The following is a 17,393-nucleotide window of genomic DNA, read 5'->3' as shown; positions in this document are numbered from 1 at the left end:
ATTAGTGTTTCCTAGCAGCTTATGGGAAAAAATTCCCTAAAAGGAACAAAAGGAAGGAAACCTAACCCTCAACAAATGTATAAACATCTGACCTGCCCATTTCCTGCTGAGCTTCATGAGGCATTTTCAGATGGAAATTTTTTTTGCACCAAATGGGCTTTGCCAGCATCTCTGTGATATGGGATCAAAGACCAGGCAGCATCTAAACGATATTTTTGCTGTTAACTAAAATTTGTCATTGTGTAAAATAATATATTCTTAATTCAGCAAAGCAGAAATTTTCTTTCTTACTTACTGAATACATGACACCTGTACAGATATTTTGGATTATTGGACATAGAACTTGAAATTAATTATCGGTGTTTACTCAGTCATCTTGCCTGTGCAAGGACATGTGCCTGTGTGCAAACAAGTATTTGTGGCTATGTGCTAACCTCAAATCAGTGCAGGTACAGCACTTCAGCTTTCCCTCTTCCCAAATATTTTGGTGTTTTCACCAAAATATGTGTAGAAATATGTGTAGAATGCGTAGAAATATGAAGAGACCTGAATTGTGATGTATATGATTTTACAGTGGTTTGTATCATTCCCAGGCATCTCTGATCGTTCCCTGGCGGAAAAGACACTGTGCCCTGACTCCAAGACTTACCTTGGGGACCACTACAACACACACTCTCTCTTTGGCTGGTCCCAGACAGAACCAACTTTCAAGTAAGTTTTCAAAATATTTCTCATTAGATTCCAGGTGATTAAAATGCATTTTAAAAGCCATTGATGTTATTGGAAAATCTGTAATAGTATTTAATAAGAAACAGACCCATGTCTTGTTTCATTGTTTGCCATTTAGTAAGAAGTTTCAAGAAAAAAGAACCTTGGAACAAGGAACAGAATCCTTTCTAATTTTACTTTTCTCATCTAAATCAGGGTGTATGTATAGGGCCTAACTTTACAGCTGCTGCTTCTGTATATCTAGAGCAAGATGCTCCTATGCTCTGTTAGAGCTTCTCATGAGCATTGGCAGCAGAAGCAGCCTTGTGTGGTGTCAGGGGTATTTATCTGTGCCTTCACTATTGTGGTAGAGGAGCTTCTGTCACTGTCAGTGGAGAATCCAAACTGTTCAGGTCCCCTGGCTGCTTGTGGAGCTGCCTGTGGTTCCTGGCAGGCAGCATTTTGCAGATTGGCTTGGGGCTCAGCTGGTTCAGGAGGTTAGAGCTGCATTGCAGCACAGTTGCTGTCAGCTATTGTAAAACTCATTTTGCAGCTGGGAAGCACTCAAAGCCAGCTTATGCAGGCAGGGCTGTTGCTGTGGAAAGCTGGCTGTTGGATTAAATGAAATGGGCAGATCATGGCTTTTCCAGCAGGGATTGAGCTAAAACACTGGGAAATTTCATACCACAATGGAAGAGCCAAAGCAGGGGTCCAGTTGTGGCCTGTTTCAGCATTTAGCACTCATTTTCAGAAGCTGGATTCTGATAGCATCCAGAGGGCATGGTTAAGTGAGCCTAATTCTGGTGTTGATGCGTTTGTATTTTATATGCCAAGTGCAGGGCAAGGGAAGCCCTGGGAAAAAACAGAAGTAGTTTGCCAGCTCTTATGGGCCTGGCTGAAGCACATTCCTGCTTTCAGAGAAAGAACAGGAAGCCCTTGAACCCTGGACTTCTTACCATGGTTTTTGGGCCCCTATTCCCCAGTCTTTGAAGAGATTCTACCAAGAAACTTATTTTGCTTGGCCAAATGTGGAGAAGACCACCAAAAGTATATGCAGGAGTTGATTTTGCTGCAAAGCTGGGAGACTTTGCTGAAGTATTTTTTGTACATATTCATTTGGGTTTCTCAAATAGATTTCCTTTCAAGGCTGGTTGTATATCCTTTCTGCATTCACTCTTCACAAAGAATATATTAAATGAAATTACTGACAGGAATATTTAGCACCCAGCATCAATTGCAGGATATTGGATGAAAATGAATGACAATTTCATAATCATATAAAAACCCAATTCTAAGAATTATTCTAAAGCAGACAGAGAATAGGAGATGTGTCATCTGGCCTCTGTCAAATGGTTTGAATTTGAATACATAAACTAGCAGAAATCAGTTTGTGCGTAGCTTAATGCCAAGAGTTATTTTCACATGATATTCTGTAAATAATTTAAATCAACAAATGCATTTGACAACATTAGGACCTGCTCTGCAATGGTTTGTGAAAGACTGAAATTATTCAATAAATTACTTGTTACAAATTGTTTTTGCAGCTCTGGATCATAGTTGAGTTGATCTGATATTGCCCTCATTAGCACCTGTATTTGCAAATGGAGCCAAAGGCAGCCAGAGGAGAGCACTCCTGCTCAAGACATCCATGAAAAGCTCCAAAATAACATTTGTATGAAGCACATGGAGTCTTGTGCAGTTATTGGCCCAACAGTGCACCTGCAAACCAGAACCAGCAGGTCCCTCACAGTTAAAGAACTGCATCTCTTGCTGCATATGGCCCCTAAGGTTAATACATTCAGCTTTCTTCCATGAAAGCTGCTGGGTTTTTTTGCTTCAGAAGCAAGTGTTGAAACACTAAAGTCTCTGTGCCATTACAGAGCCAAGAGCAAACACTGGGCCATGATGAATACAGGTGAAAGAACTCTTGATGAAATCTCATTAAGAAAAGGGAGAAAGAAGTAGATGGTGAACAACATGATTGATATTTCATGCTAGAATTTCCAAGAGAATCTAAATTGTGTTGCCCAAATCATATTAAAGAAGAGTTGAATTTGGGTTCCTGCAATATAAAATACTGTAGTTTGCAATTATGTACAAAGAGTATCCTATTCTGAGGAATTTTGTAATAGATTTGTTTGTAAGGCACATCCTCTTGATTTTCTGGTGACACAGCAAAATTATTTTCAAAAAGCAAAGATAAATTCATTGTACCACTAAATCTGTAATGAAACATCATATATCAAAAAAGACAGGAAACCAGAGAAAATACTACAAGGATGGGGTGGCATTTTGAATGATTACAGGTTTGTTTTCTATATTGGTTGCTTATTTTTTATAAGATGTTTAGATATACTTTTGATATTTTATTGTGGTTTTGGTTTTTTGGTTTTTAATTCCTGGATATTGGAACTTTATTTACCAATACAAATCTCTAAATAAATCCTGTGTTGAAAAAAATACATATTATATTCTTTTTTAGGAACTAATTGGACACTTAAGTAAATATACTAGTATAGAAAGGAAATTATGGTTTGAATTTTCATTTTGAGACACTGCTGAGAATAAATTAAACACAAATTATTATTTAGGAAGATTAAAATACGTGAGAGAAATTGTTTAGTGAATCAGATAGATTTTTGTTTGTTGTTTGTTTTGTTTTGGCCACTGTGTAAATCTTCCTTTTATTTGCAGTTTTGCAGCCACATTTGCATGTGAGTAGGGATCACAATAATAATTGTTTCATGGTGATACCCTTTCAGATAAAATTGTGCCTGAACGCCCAGGTTGATTTGAAGATGTTTTGGTTGCCATTCCTGTTTTTGATGATCTTGTTGCATTTCTCTGCAGTGTTGTCAAGCAGGCTACTGGAAAGCGGCCGTTCGTCTTGAGCCGGTCCACGTTCGTTGGCAGTGGCAAGCACAGCGCTCACTGGCTTGGTGACAACTTCTCTCTGTGGAAGGACCTGCGCCGCTCCATCATTGGAATCATGGAATTCAACCTCTTTGGCATTCCCTATGTAAGTCTGGCATCCTCTAGGCAGGTGCTGGCTTATACACTGTATCACTTCAAATTAGCTCAAATGTTCTCTGAAACAAGCTGCTTGAGATGGCCAGCAGTAACAGCCCCCATAGCCTAAGGAACTGCAGATTAAAAGGCTAAATGTCAGTCTCGGCTGCTGAATGGAAACAAAAACAGCACTGCACGATTCAGACTGACTTAATGTATGCCATCCAAAACTGATCTCTTTGTATTATGTACTCTAGGATTTCAAATTATGTACTCTAGGAGTAGGGCTCCTTTATATATTTCTGGGTTTGCAAGTTGGGATGGAGAATTTGTAGAATTATTGAAATACAGTCAGATCTTCCACAGTGAACTTAGTGCTCTAGGAGACAGTAAACCTCAGTCAGAAAAATTTGTATCATTATAGAGCATTCTTGTAAAATAGTTAGAAACAGGGATTTATTTCCAAAAATTATTTTTATTAGCAAATTTCTGTAGTCTCTCTTTTGGGGCCTCCATCATAAACACAATTTAATTTTCACAAACACAATCACAAACACAATTTAATTTTTCCTTAGATTGGTGCTGATATCTGTGGGTTTAACTACAACACTACCTATGAACTCTGCCTGCGCTGGATGCAGCTTGGCTCTTTCTATCCATTTTCCCGAAACCACAATTCAGAGGGAAACATGGTAAGTAAACAAAGTTACATAAAGCTGTAGCCTATGATTACAATTATGTGGACAGTGATTTGTGTTGCTTTCTCCAAAATTAACCTGCCATTCTTGGGTAAACTGGAGCAGTAGGTGAAAAAGAGTGCGGCACTGAGAGCAGGAATTAACAGTGAAATGTAATTTTTTCCCATCCATAATGTAAAGATAACATAAAAACACCGGTCTTCTCACGCTGTTGGTAAAATTAATCTGTTTCATTTTTACCTACTGAAACCCAGGTTTTATTTAAGAGCCAGTGAGTGTTGGGATATCTTCCTACTCCCTTGATTGCTGCAACTTTTGTTTCAATACTTCTGTAATTATAGTAAGTATTGCAGGGAGGGGAGAGAGATCATTATACACCATGCTTGCTGTTTAAAAGCAAGTTACAAACATGTGAGAATTCCAGGGAGAGGCACCAACAGTGACATCATTATCAGCCAAGCAGCAGCCAAGACCAGAAAAGGCTAATGAGCCATGAGATGAATGAAAAAGTGCAGCCTTAGTCCAGTTCCATGCCCTGGTTTCAACACCATAAAAGTCCTTTAAAGACTTGTTGCAAACAGAAAGAAGTATCAGGTCATTTCTAGCTATGAAGTTTGAAGGTCTTGCAGCCTTTGTAATTATTCTGTATTTATCTGCAACCATGATGAAATGGTTCTGCTTGTTCAAGAAGTGTTTGGGTTTTTTCCTTCTGTAAACTGATCTGTGCAATGCTGGAGCTCAGGTTATTTGCTAACCTTCAGTTTCTTTGAAGTTGCATCATCAAAATGCTGCAACATTTACACTCCCAGGGAGACCTTTGTCTCTCCATGAAAGTATTATGGATGTTCAGCAACTGGGCAAATGCAGGAATAATAAACCATAGTACTATCATTAAGAGGCTCAGGAATTAGCCTGTAGATCCCTGAGGTATTTCTTTGTAGGAGAAGAAATGTCTGTGAGGCATTAGCTGTTGATATTGAGAAATATTTTCCATTTGCCTCTCCACTAAAGTTAGAGGTGTACATATATATATATATATATGTGTGTGTGTGTGTGTGTATATATATATATATTTATATGGTTGCTTGGCCCTTTGAGCATGCAAACAGAGTCTGACCTGGGTGAGTGGATATATCAATCTCATATGTACAATTTAATAAACAAGAAGAGAACAATGGGTGTATATGATGGGTGCTGCAACTGAGAGATATATTTGGTTTTATTGGATTACTTAGATCCATTTAAAATATTGTGTTCACGGAAAGAAATGAACAGGCATTTTGGGTGACTCAAAATCACCTAAGAAGTCTGACTGGTTTTTTGTGACATTAAGCAGTGTTTGTACAGTGTCAGAACACTGGTAAAAATATAGTGCAATTTTTGAAATAATAGATGGATGCTCTGAAGCTCAGAGCCAGCAGGGAGTATTCTTAGTGAGTAATTATGATATAAACATAATAATGGTGAAATTTTACTTAAATATTGAATTTAATTAACATTAGGTTAGTGTTAACATAAAATCTTAAATACCCACTTTACCTAATTCATTGGGTATTTCAAACAGATGAATTAATATTTTTCTTGTCTGAAAAGCACTAGATAATATAAACAGCTTTGTTACTTCTGTTACTTTTGCATTTCTTTGTCCTTGGAATTCATCATATAGTCTGCAGCTTCAATGAGAAAATTGAGTACTCTGGGAAGATTTCATGAAGGAGAAAGGGAGCCATGTGATTTGTAAGCTGGCTGTTTAGCACTGGAGAGGTTGACAGGAGAAATTAAAGGAGATGTAGCTCTTTCCCATATCAGCACGCCCTTGGCTGCGTGCTCTGCCTGCTATCCCATGGGAGAGTCAAGGTTGTGCTGGAGTAGGACCAAAACCAGCCAGTGAATACAGACAGGCTGCTTCAACCTGCCCCCTTGATGGTGGCACCAAGTGCATGCCCTGTCCCACAGCAGAGCATTGCTGGCACTGAGGAGCTGAGGGGCACTGCTGATGTGTGGGTGCACTGTCAGTCAGGGCATCCTAAAATGGGGCACACAGGAGGAGAAGTCAAGCTTCTTGAATGGATGAAATGTTTTCTGTACCACACACGGTGACTTTGGTCACCTGTTGGCTTCAGCAGGGTTATGAGTTTATTCTTTTACCTAGACTTGCTTTTATATTTGTGGCCAATGTAATTAGGCTTTTGACTTTGATCTGCAGATTATCAGTCTTCCCTTTCTTGTGTGTTTCATCTCCTTTGTCTGAGAGGGCTTGCATCTCCAGGATAAATTAATTTCTAGATGCCGGGTATCTGTTCCTGAGCACAGGCATGGAGCCCCAGCTTCCCTCTCCTCACAAGCTTAGGGGTGGTTGCAGAGGGCTCACATACATTGTGGTGGGGCCTGATCTTTTAGAACTCACTGGAATTTTTCAAGTTAAGAATTTTATACAAATGTTGGTTTGTGAATAATGAATGTTGTTCTTAATAGATCTTGCAGTTTGCAAATGAGTGCTTTTTCTTATTTAAACAGTCGCTTCCGTAGCATCATGCTAGCCACAGCTCTCCTTATGCTGCACACAGCTTCTCTGCTGAGTTTGTTTCAATGCTTAGTACAAATCTGAGCTTTTCCTGGACAGGAACAAGACCCAGCCGTGTTTGGAGCTGAATTTGCCAAGATATCTCGTGCTACTCTTCGGATCAGATACTCCCTGCTGCCGTACTTGTACACCCTGTTCTACGAGTCTCACGTTCACGGAGGCACCGTGGTGCGCTCACTGATGCACGAGTGAGTTTGGAGTCTCTTTTTTGTTCTAATTTGCTCACAAAGTCGTTGAGCTCTTATGTATGCAATGGCTGATATCCTTAGGAGAATATTCACAGTATTATTATTGCATCCTCTCTTTTAAAAGAACAGTTGAACAGTTAAATCAATCAAGTTATATGCACAAAGATAATTCTTAATATATGTAATTAATTTCCATTAATATATAACCTGTATTTGTTTCCAGTGGGGTGAAAAAGACAACTTAAGAAAGAAGAATTCTGAAAATTTTTAGTCTTAGGCAAATATATAGTTCTTTTTTATTTCAAAAATGACAGTCTCATACCTGTATTTACTGTATTTGAATGAAATCAATGAAATCTGTATTCTGATCCAGAATGCTAAAAGGCCTCATACGGAGAGACCAATGATCCATAGCATTTGGGGCTTTTTTCCAATTTAGCATTTGGATCTGCATGCTACCTATGCAACCCACATCTGTGTCCACAAATTACACAGAGAAAACAGAGATGTTGGAGTGTAGAAGCAGGTGCAAAACTGAGATTAATAAATGCAGACTGAAAAGCCACTTTGAAAATTAAACTCAGATTTTTGGAACAACTAATTTTTTCTTTTTTGTAAGAAGCAGGAATCCAGCTGAGGTTTAGTTTCCCTGTCCTAATCTTCTAATCAGTTTTATACCTGCTTTTGGTTAGTTTTCTACTTCAGAATGCTTTATGCAAAGACTTGAGCAAAAGGAGTGTAAACAATACATATGAAAGCCTGAAGCTCTGTCACAATTTCACTTCATTGGTGCAGGCTGTGTCATAGACTGCATAATGTTCTTTTCTTTCCCCTTTAGCTTAAAAACATTCTGGTTAAAGGGTAAGGCATTTTTTTCAAATTAAACTGGGGTTACACCAAAGTGCAGACCATTCAAGTACGGAAAGGATACTTGAAAAATATCTGTTTTGCTTACTCAGCATAATGGTTAACAGATAAATTTTAAAAGAAGTATCCTTTCTGTTTCTACTTGGCAATGTCATTTTACTGGATAAAATTAGGGAGCATTTTATAGGTACTCGTAATTTGCAATTGGTAATACACTAATTAAAGTATTTATTTTAGGTCTTTTTTCATATATGGTTTCATATAATGTAGTTTGTGTTAATATTGGAAATGCCCGAGTTAGTTTTGGCATTAATGTTAGCTAATCTCTGCCAACACAGAATTGCTCTAGTGTCATTAAAGCTGCCTTTCTGACCATTACCAGCATACCTGTAGTCTATGTGGGCCATGTCCACATTGGCAAATTTCCAAATTTGCTTTGGTTAGAGTTATAAATCAGTCTCAGATGCACCAGCAGAGGCTTTTGTCAAATGAAACTGAGCTGAGAGGTTCACTACAGACACTGATGGGAGCTTAGTCAGCAGGACCAGAGTTTACTGGATTACTAGGAAATAAAACCTCTCAAATGCATGCAAGTAGGGTAGGCATCAGGAGATGTTTCCCTCCCCAGTGCCCCTGCTGGCATCCTAGCCCCATCACTTGTTAATGTTGCTATAGCTAGATCCTAAAATGAGTTAAAAGTGATTCTTACTACCAGTAGTTAATTCTGGTTGCTATTATTCACTGCTATTACTTAATGTGTATTTCTTACTATTTCTAAGTAATATTAAGTGGTTTAGTAGTAGGTTTGCCCAAGCAGAGAAAGTGACCCAGATGCTAACAGGAGGAGAAATGTGGGGTTTTGAGAAGGAGAACTGAAACAGAATTTTCAGTGTATGGATGATGGAAGTTTACATCACCCTTGCCTCTTACTTGTGAAAAATACAAAGAAAAACTAAAACCTCCTGCATTAGTGAAGTTCTTATGAGTTCAGAGTCCTCACCATGAAAACAACTATACCTAGGCAGGGAGTCTCCAAGCAATAGCTGCTTCATGTGGACATTTAATTCCATTTGGAAAATTTAGGGGCTCGTTTCAAGTAACAAACAAGAACAACATCCCAGTAGATTCTATTAAATGTACTTGGTGCCTCAGAGGCTTTAACTCCATAAAGCAGAGGTATTGATACCTCAGGTGTCCAGAAAGGACTGTGAGATGGTAATCCATTAGTGGAAGGGAAAGATGTGTTTAATGGCTAACCAGGGGGGAAATATGACAGAAAAGAGGCCAGCATCTAACCAGAGGAAGCAGTAGATGGAATTCAAAACCTTTCATAGATGACAGCATGCTTTAATGGCTTATAGTTTCAAAATAGGAAAGTTTATTTTTTTGCTGAATTTGTGCTAGTGGTTGCTGTAATTACAAGAGAAAATTCTGCTGAGTTAAAGGGTGAGAATCATCTTTCCATGTGATGGAAAATATGATTGATTCTTCTTTATTCATAATTTCTTGATCAGCTTTTTGTCCTGCAATCTCCCACAACAAAATATATTTTATTACTATTACAATTTTATTACAGTTGAATTGAAAATACAGAGAGCCTATTGAGATGACAAGAAAAACTCATGTTTTAGATTTCAAAAACTTTAGGACAAGGTAATTCATCAAAAAGCATAAACATTTAAAAGTATTATGTCACAATGCAATAATGACCAAGATTAAGGTGTCCAAAAGAGCTACTGTTCTGGACAGAAAAAAAATTCTGAACTAATTGAGGTTTCTTTCAAGCAGAGCTCAAGACATGCCTTCAAGAGCATTTTTTCTTAAGTTCCATGTACTCCCCTAAGTTTGCAATATTTTAGAAATCCGAGCACTCAATAGGTGTCTTTTTATTGCCAAGTTATCTTTAGTTATTTGGGGGGATTTCTGTAAGCCTGGGCTGGGTGCAGTGTGTGCCTTTGCCTCGAGCAGGCAGGGAGTGAAGCAGGGCACTGACACTGAACCACTCTGCTCCAGCCAGTGTTCAACAGAGACCTGGCTTTAGACAGGGGCAGCTGCAAAGCCCATGAAACAGACACAGTAAAGGAGTTTTTAAACAGGGAGTTTATACATCCTTAGAGAATAATATGTAAATATGCAATAGGCAGTGTGAATTTGTCAAAAATGCGTGAAAAGCAGACCAGTTACCATCTCTGACAAGGCAGCAGGGCTGTTGGAGGGGCAGAGGCAGAGGAGTAGTAGAAGTCAGGAAGTAGAAGGTACTTTGATTTTAGGAGGATTTGAGAGGTGGATTTTTTGTGTATGTGATGTTCTTATAAGAACTGGGATCCATTAATTATTTCCTCAGGAAGAGACTTACAGCTGATTGAAAACCTATTGAAATTGTCAAGGATTTTATGCTGGAGGAAAGGAGGTTCCTGAGTTGGGAAGGATCTCTCTTCTTTGCCAGGTGCTATTCAATATTTTCATTAGCTAATGCACAGTGGAATAGAGATCTCTTCCCAAGAGAAGGCAAGTGATGCCAGGCAAACAGGACTGTGAGCATTCTGGAGAACAGGATCAGAATCCAAAACAAGTTTAGTGCATTGAATAAAATGGACTGAATTCCATAGGTTTTCCATCCGTTCAGGAGAGGCAGCTGAAATGTACAATATGTATGAGTGTTGCTCTGTGTTTGTCTTGCAAACAATTTCAAATGTAAATCTGTGAAAGCTGTGGGAGGCCAAATCCAAGGATTTTCACAAATGCTTTAGATCCCAGAGCACAATGTTTTTCCTCTGTGTTCCCTCTCCTGGGCCTGGCCCCTGTCCTGCTCATTGGCTCCTACAATGAAGTCTCAACCCACTGAACAGAAGTGAGTTGTTTTCCCACTGTTGCTGTTCTGAAAAGAAATCAGCTTCATCATTTTGTGAGAGTCCTGGTCTGCTCTGGGATGGTTGCTACTACTGAAATATCTGAATCTCTGTCCAGTTTTTGGCATTCCTTCAGTCAGAAAAAATATTTGGCTGTGTTGAAGGATACTTTGAGGAAGCAGATTTCTTGTTGCAGTGAGTAATATCAAAATATTTGGCAAATTCTAACAACTATGAATTAACATTGTGTATGTATTTAACTTTCAAAACAGATTTACCTCTGATCTGGAGACTCATGGAATAGATACTGCCTTCCTTTGGGGATCTGCCTTTATGATTGCTCCTGTTCTTGACGAGGCAAGTACTGTAATTAAAAATGCCATCACACTGGAATAAAAGAAACGAGTGGTGCTTAGGGCATTGGATGATATTCAGAGCATGTTTGCTCATATCATCCCTTTCTACTCTCTTCTGTCAAAGCTTCAGAACACATTTCTGAGCAGCACAGGCAGTATAGAGCTTCTCAGTACTCAAAGTGGGAGGATGAAAGTGAGGGCACAGCCTTTCCCTTTTACTCCAAGTGAGTAAAAAGGAAAGTGATGTAAAGAGGCTGGATGCTGCCCCTCACGTGCTCCTGTTATTGTGCTGGCAGCAGTCTCCAAGGACACACACAGGGCAGTAATTGTTGAGCTAGGAAGAAACACACAGATATGAAAGCACACTGGTTTCCATATTACTGCTCACCCACAGTGTTTTGGAACTGCAGCCCTCAGGGGCTGTGGTAGGAGTTTCCCAGCATCACAGGCAAAGGCAGTCATTATGGAAACGATAATGATAATGTGAGCTGCTAACAGGACAGGTTTTAAAAAGCAGCATTTTCCTCTGCTGTGCTGGGCACATGGCTCTCCCTGCTTGGCTGGAGCAAGGGTGTGTTTCTCTCCTTGCCCACCACTGACTGCTGGCAGCACAAGAGAGCTATGTCTGAGCAGAGGTAAGTATTTGCATGGGATGTATCCCAGTGCTGTTTGCAATCAGCATGCTGCCAGAATAGCTGATGTATTTCTAGATGTTGCTGATGATCAAACATTTAAACAGGACACTGTTACCTTGTTTTTTAACCAACCCTTTTGTCTCTGTGAGTTTAGTATAAATTAAATTCTAAAACCATTCTGACCCCACTGAGGCACTTCATTCGTCAGTCCTTTATCTTCAGACTCCCACAGGTTTCTAATAGCTGAAGAATAGAAAGAAGATTTCACAGGGTCTCAGACCAGCAGGATGATAAAGGATGGGGAAAAAACCCTTCCCATGAAGAGGAAGGGACAAACCAGGGGAGGCTTCTTGCAAAGAATTGAATAAAAGAGGACATTATAAGGATAAATGAAATGATAGGGGGTCTAGATAAGGAGTTCCTTATGTTTTTTGAAGAACTGCAGCACAAAATGAAGGCTGCCTGTGGCGTGATGAGGGAAGCAGAATTTGGAAGGCAGCACATTGCAGGGTCTTGCAGTGTGATAGCTGGCAGCCAGGGCTGGGCCAGTTGGCCAGGCAGGGGCAGAGGTGAGCAGTAACCTCCTCACTGTGGCAGTGCAGGCCAGCAGTGACTGTGTCAAACTGCAGCTTGACATCTGCTTGTGTAGAAAAGATGAGTCAGGGATGACTTGACCTTGAGTCCTAGGATGAGAGCAAGTGCAACATCAAAAAAAATTAGAATGGAGAACTGCCTTGCACACTGGTTTGTTATTTAGGGAGTCATGAAGGTGAGGCTCATGGAATCATGGAGTCATAGAATAGTTTGGGTGGAAAGGGACCTTAAAGATCATCTCAAGTTCCAATTCCCCCTGCCATGGGCAGGGACACCTCCCACTAGGCCAAGTTGCTCAAAGCCCTATCCAACCTGGCCCTGAAATCATCATGACTCAGATGATGGTTACACACTTTTCTGTAGACCAGAATATCCAGGGTTGTCATAATACTGAAAAGAGATGGAGAGGGGAGCATCTTGCCTTTATAGGGTTTTTCAAACATCTAAAATCCCTAAAATGTCAAATGGTAACTTTGCCTTAACTCTTCTCTTCCACCTTTACTTTTCTTGCTCCACAAGATTCCTGGGGTAGTCCTTGGGGCTAATCCATAATTCTGCAAAGGGACAGACATCTACACAGATAGTAAAAATTAATCTGTTTGTGAGAATAAGCAACTTGTAACAAAAATGGAAGTATGTTTTGATCCCAACTGTTCCTGGAGTTATTAATACAAAGTGCCTTTAGCATGATGACATCCCTGCAGCGATCTGACACAACACATGCTGCAAAATGAAGTACAGTAATTGTGCAATTAGCAAAACATTTATTATTTATTATTACTTATCTGCAACTTTAAATTGTTTACAAGAAGAGAAGGATCTGCATCCTCTGTGTGCTAGAGTTCATTCTCTGCCTGTTTCTGGGACAGGAATGGTGCAAGACATAGAGCTATGTACTAGAATAACATTGTTATTCTAGTAACATTGACTCATCCCAGGCTATGGCAATAAAACCCCCCAAATAGGATGGGCTTGTCTGTTTAGTACTATAGATTAGCCAGCACTAGTCCACTGCTATGACAATAACTCAGCCACAATATCCAAAATTTGATGTTATTAGAATATTCAGCATACATCTATCTCTCCATGCACAAATATAATAAAGCTAATGTAATATCAGAAATACAAAAAGAAAATGACTAATCTCTTTATAACAATTACAGGGAGCAAGAACTGTGGATGTATACTTCCCTGATGCACAGTGGTTTGACTACTATACCGTATGTATTTTTAAGATTAATTTTCTTACTTTTTTTCCTAATAATTTAAAATGGTACAATTCCAGCAAAATAACTTTTAGCAATCTTCAGCAGTATTTTTACTTCAGCATCTGTAGATAAAGAAAACTAGAGGAAAAAAAGTCTGTATCAGTCTAGCTGGGAGAATAAATGACACGGCTTTCAGTAACATTTTGTTTTCTATTTTTGCCATGTAAAACTCTAAGACACAGCAAACAGAATTTTCAAGAGCAGCCTAGACATGCATGAAAATGCCAGGATTTCATTCTTTGCCCTCCACTTTTAATTCTCGTTCTGATACACTTCCATGCACACAGACAGAGACAGAAACCTAAGCCACACTCCTGAGAGCATGCCACAAACCTTCCTGTGCATGGACTTTTGCACATGCATCACTTTTGACAGAAGGCATATTTGGAAGAGCTGCAGAGCAATGTGCTCTGTGGGACATGCCAGTCTCTTCTCTTCAGGGCCTTGACCTTTCCAACGCCATCCCCAGGACCGCATTTCCAGAAGTGCTCTGCTGCAATCTGCAGGCTAAGCCCAGCTTGGCTTCAATGGGAGCAGTTGAGCTGATGCTAAGAGCTTTCAGAAATGAGCCCAGGATCATCAGGCTGTTGTTAACTCTCCTGAGTGTCCCTGGTAGAGGAGCAGGCAGGGCAGAACTGCTCTCAGAGGAAATGCAGACTTTTTTTAAAATAAGTTTGGTCCTTTTCAGCATTTGGCTGGTGTCCTCAGATGGATGTTCATCCAATCCTTTCCTTTTTTCCTTTTCATGAGACTGTTATGCTGTGAAGTCCAGCATTTAATTCAGCTCTCCTCATGGTTCCCTCTGAACACCTTTGCTGGGCTGGGCACAGGGACAGTGGCCTTTGTCCCTTGCCCTGCCTTTGTGCCTGCCCCTGGCATTGCCCACCTCCCAGTATTTGGCACTTGTCATGCACATGGTGCTTATCCAAACCAAAGTTGGATAAAAATAATAAATCATAATTATATGATTTCTAAATTATATAATTATCATAAATCATCATTATAATTTACAGAGGGCAAGAGCAAAGCCTTCCTGTTATTTTCTCTGTACATAAGTCTTTTCTTGAGGTTTTGAGGCATTAAACCAGAAAAGGATGATGCAGAGAACTTAATGCTGCTTGTCTATACACACACAAATTTCACTCTCTGAATGCTGTAATTACTTCTTGAAAGGGGAAGAATTGTTCTTAAAAGAGAAGAAAATCTACAGTTTACATTCCCAAATGACTATGAATCACTTACCTTAAACTGAATTGTGACAAGCTCCGTATGTATAAAAAGAGGAAGCAAAAGTTTTTTTTTCTTTTTGCTCAGTGTCTTGATGAGTGGGGGTTTTTTATCAGCATATGGAATAATGATACCATTTTTAAAGACCATTTGCTGTCTTGCAGTCATGATGCTTCTATCTCAGGCATATGGATAACTGCAGAGGCTAGATCCTCTTTCATGTTAAAAAGGAAATTAGAATAACGCTCCTGAAATCTATATTTTAGTTTGTTTTTCTCACTGATGTAACTGAAATGAAAATTTACCCCTTGCTCTCTTTTTCAGTATGTGTACTGCCTGGATTGTCATTTTTTTAACTGCATTAATTTTTATGGTAGGGTCTTAAAGTGCCAAGTTCCTGGAAGAAGAGCTATGCTACTGTGTCTGCCCCACTGAACAAGATCCCTCTGTACATCCGTGGAGGGTACATTCTGCCACAGCAGGCACCAGCCACCACCACTACTGAGAGGTAACGTCACCTGTGTTTGTCACCAACAGCCATGGTGGGGGTCAGACCCACAGACAGTCAAAAAAGCAATCAAAAGAAAGTGCAGAAGAGAGACTATCTGCAACTCCCAGCTGCCATCCCAAGTGATAAAATACAGTATTTTTATACCAGTATTTGCTCCATTTCATTAGGAGAAATCACCTCAGAGATGACCGAACGTCACTGTTAGCACAGCGGACGCCTACTCCTGGCTCTGTAAATATGCTCAGAAAAGCTTTTGCACCTCTTACTGCCACACTGACCTGCTGTCAGTCATTCAGAGTAAATGTATGCAAGGGGAAAAACAAAATTCTTCTTGGGTGAATTTATCAAATGCTGTAAACAAGGTGGAAAAGCTCAAATCTTTCTTCAGGAAAAATATTTCCGCATGCAAATGGATAATATACTGGTCTCAAATCTGAACCATGCTCAGAAGCTAATCTGAGTAGGAAAGAGAGGGCCAGCACTGTGCAGCCATAGTAAGGCAGTCCTTACTATGACTCCCAGTAAGGCAGTCCTTACTATGACTCCCAGCTCATCCAGTTATCATCCATTGAGGCCACAAAGGAAGAGGGGGCTTGTCCACATGAGCACTCAAAATCTAGACATCCACATGAGAAATCTAGACATTAGTAGGACAAGGCAAGGCAAAGATTTTGCCATCACTTCTAGAGTCCTTTTGGTGAACACTGTTGTCTTTCTTCTGTCATGATGTTTTTGTAACCTTCAAATGGGAGTTGTGTTCAGAAGTTTTTGTGAAGTTGCTTGGAAGGGACAGGTTTGTGCCTACAGCTTTGTACTGACACTTCTCAACATGTTTGTCAACAGCCGCCTGAACCCATTTGGACTCATTATTGCCCTGGATGAACAAGGAGAAGCTTCTGGATCTCTCTTCTGGGATGATGGTGATTCCATTGGTAAGCCTGGTCCCCTGCTGTGAAGCAGTACCTGCATATAGGGCTCTCCTCAGGCCACCTTTCAGCAGCATAATGGCACTGCCTCCTGCTAGAAATTGCTGGAGAACTGACCCCAGAATGAGCAGTAGAAAGTTGAACCTTAGCCAGCAGTGCCCTGGCAGCCTGGAGGGCCTCCTGTGTGCTGGGGGCATCAGGCACAGCAGCACCAGCTGGGCAAGAGGGGATTGTCCTGCTCTGCTCTGCACTGTGGCAGCCTCATCTCGAGTGCTGGGGGCAGCTTTGGGCACCTCAGTGTAGAAAAGGACTATTAGAGAGCATCTAAAAGGGGCAACAAAGATGGTGAAGGACCTTGAGGAGAAGCTGTATGAGGAGTAGCTGAGGTCACTTGGTCTGTACAGTCTGGAGGAGACTGAGGGGAGACCTCACTGCAGTTACAACTTCCTCATGAGGGGAAGAGGAGGGACAGATGCTGATCTTTTCTCGGTGGTGACCAGTGACAGGACCCAAGGGAGTGGCCTGAAGTTGTGCTGGGGGAGGTTGATGTTGGATATCAGAAAAAGTTTCTTCACCCATAGGGTGGTTGGGCACTGGAACAGGCTTCCCAGGGAAGCAGTCACAGCACCAACCTGACAGAGTTCTAGAAGTGTCTGGGCTATGCTTTCAGGCAAATGGTGTGACTCTTGGGAATGGTGCTGTGCAGGGCTGGGAGTTGGACTTGATCATCCTTGAGGGTCCTTTCTAAGTCATCTTACTCTGTGATTCTGTGAAGGTGAAAAGCTGATTACTGTTGAAGTCAGTGCTTTGATAAGAGAAATGTGTGACACTAGAAGCAGTTGATCTGCTAGAGAGGGCCGTCTCTCACATTGTGTTCTCCTGAGATCAACCTAAGACTGGAGGAAGAGATTAAATAGCCCACAAATCATCTTAGCTTGACCTTAGCTGCTTGCTACAGTAATGTGAACTGCTT

At 40.4% G+C, this 17,393-nt stretch overlaps 1 protein-coding gene across 1 annotated transcript in view; it reads left to right on the top strand.

Annotated features, from left to right (window-relative positions):
* LOC139587654 (sucrase-isomaltase, intestinal-like) overlaps positions 1–17,393 on the top strand; it is a 61,255-nt gene that overhangs the window by 35,030 nt on the left and 8,832 nt on the right. The window contains exons 13-20 of the mRNA XM_071422047.1: positions 594–711; positions 3,559–3,727; positions 4,293–4,409; positions 7,039–7,187; positions 11,176–11,260; positions 13,652–13,708; positions 15,361–15,491; positions 16,338–16,426. Coding sequence (XP_071278148.1) covers positions 594–711; positions 3,559–3,727; positions 4,293–4,409; positions 7,039–7,187; positions 11,176–11,260; positions 13,652–13,708; positions 15,361–15,491; positions 16,338–16,426 — 915 coding nt within the window. The remainder of the gene's footprint in view (positions 1–593; positions 712–3,558; positions 3,728–4,292; positions 4,410–7,038; positions 7,188–11,175; positions 11,261–13,651; positions 13,709–15,360; positions 15,492–16,337; positions 16,427–17,393) is intronic.

This window comes from Agelaius tricolor, unplaced genomic scaffold (assembly GCF_023055355.1).
Source record: "Agelaius tricolor isolate 1412-34295 unplaced genomic scaffold, bAgeTri1.0.p SCAF_3, whole genome shotgun sequence".
Classification (NCBI taxonomy): domain Eukaryota; kingdom Metazoa; phylum Chordata; class Aves; order Passeriformes; family Icteridae; genus Agelaius; species Agelaius tricolor.
The sequence above is the reverse complement of the archived record's forward strand: the minus strand, read 5'-3'. Positions and strand labels throughout refer to the sequence as shown.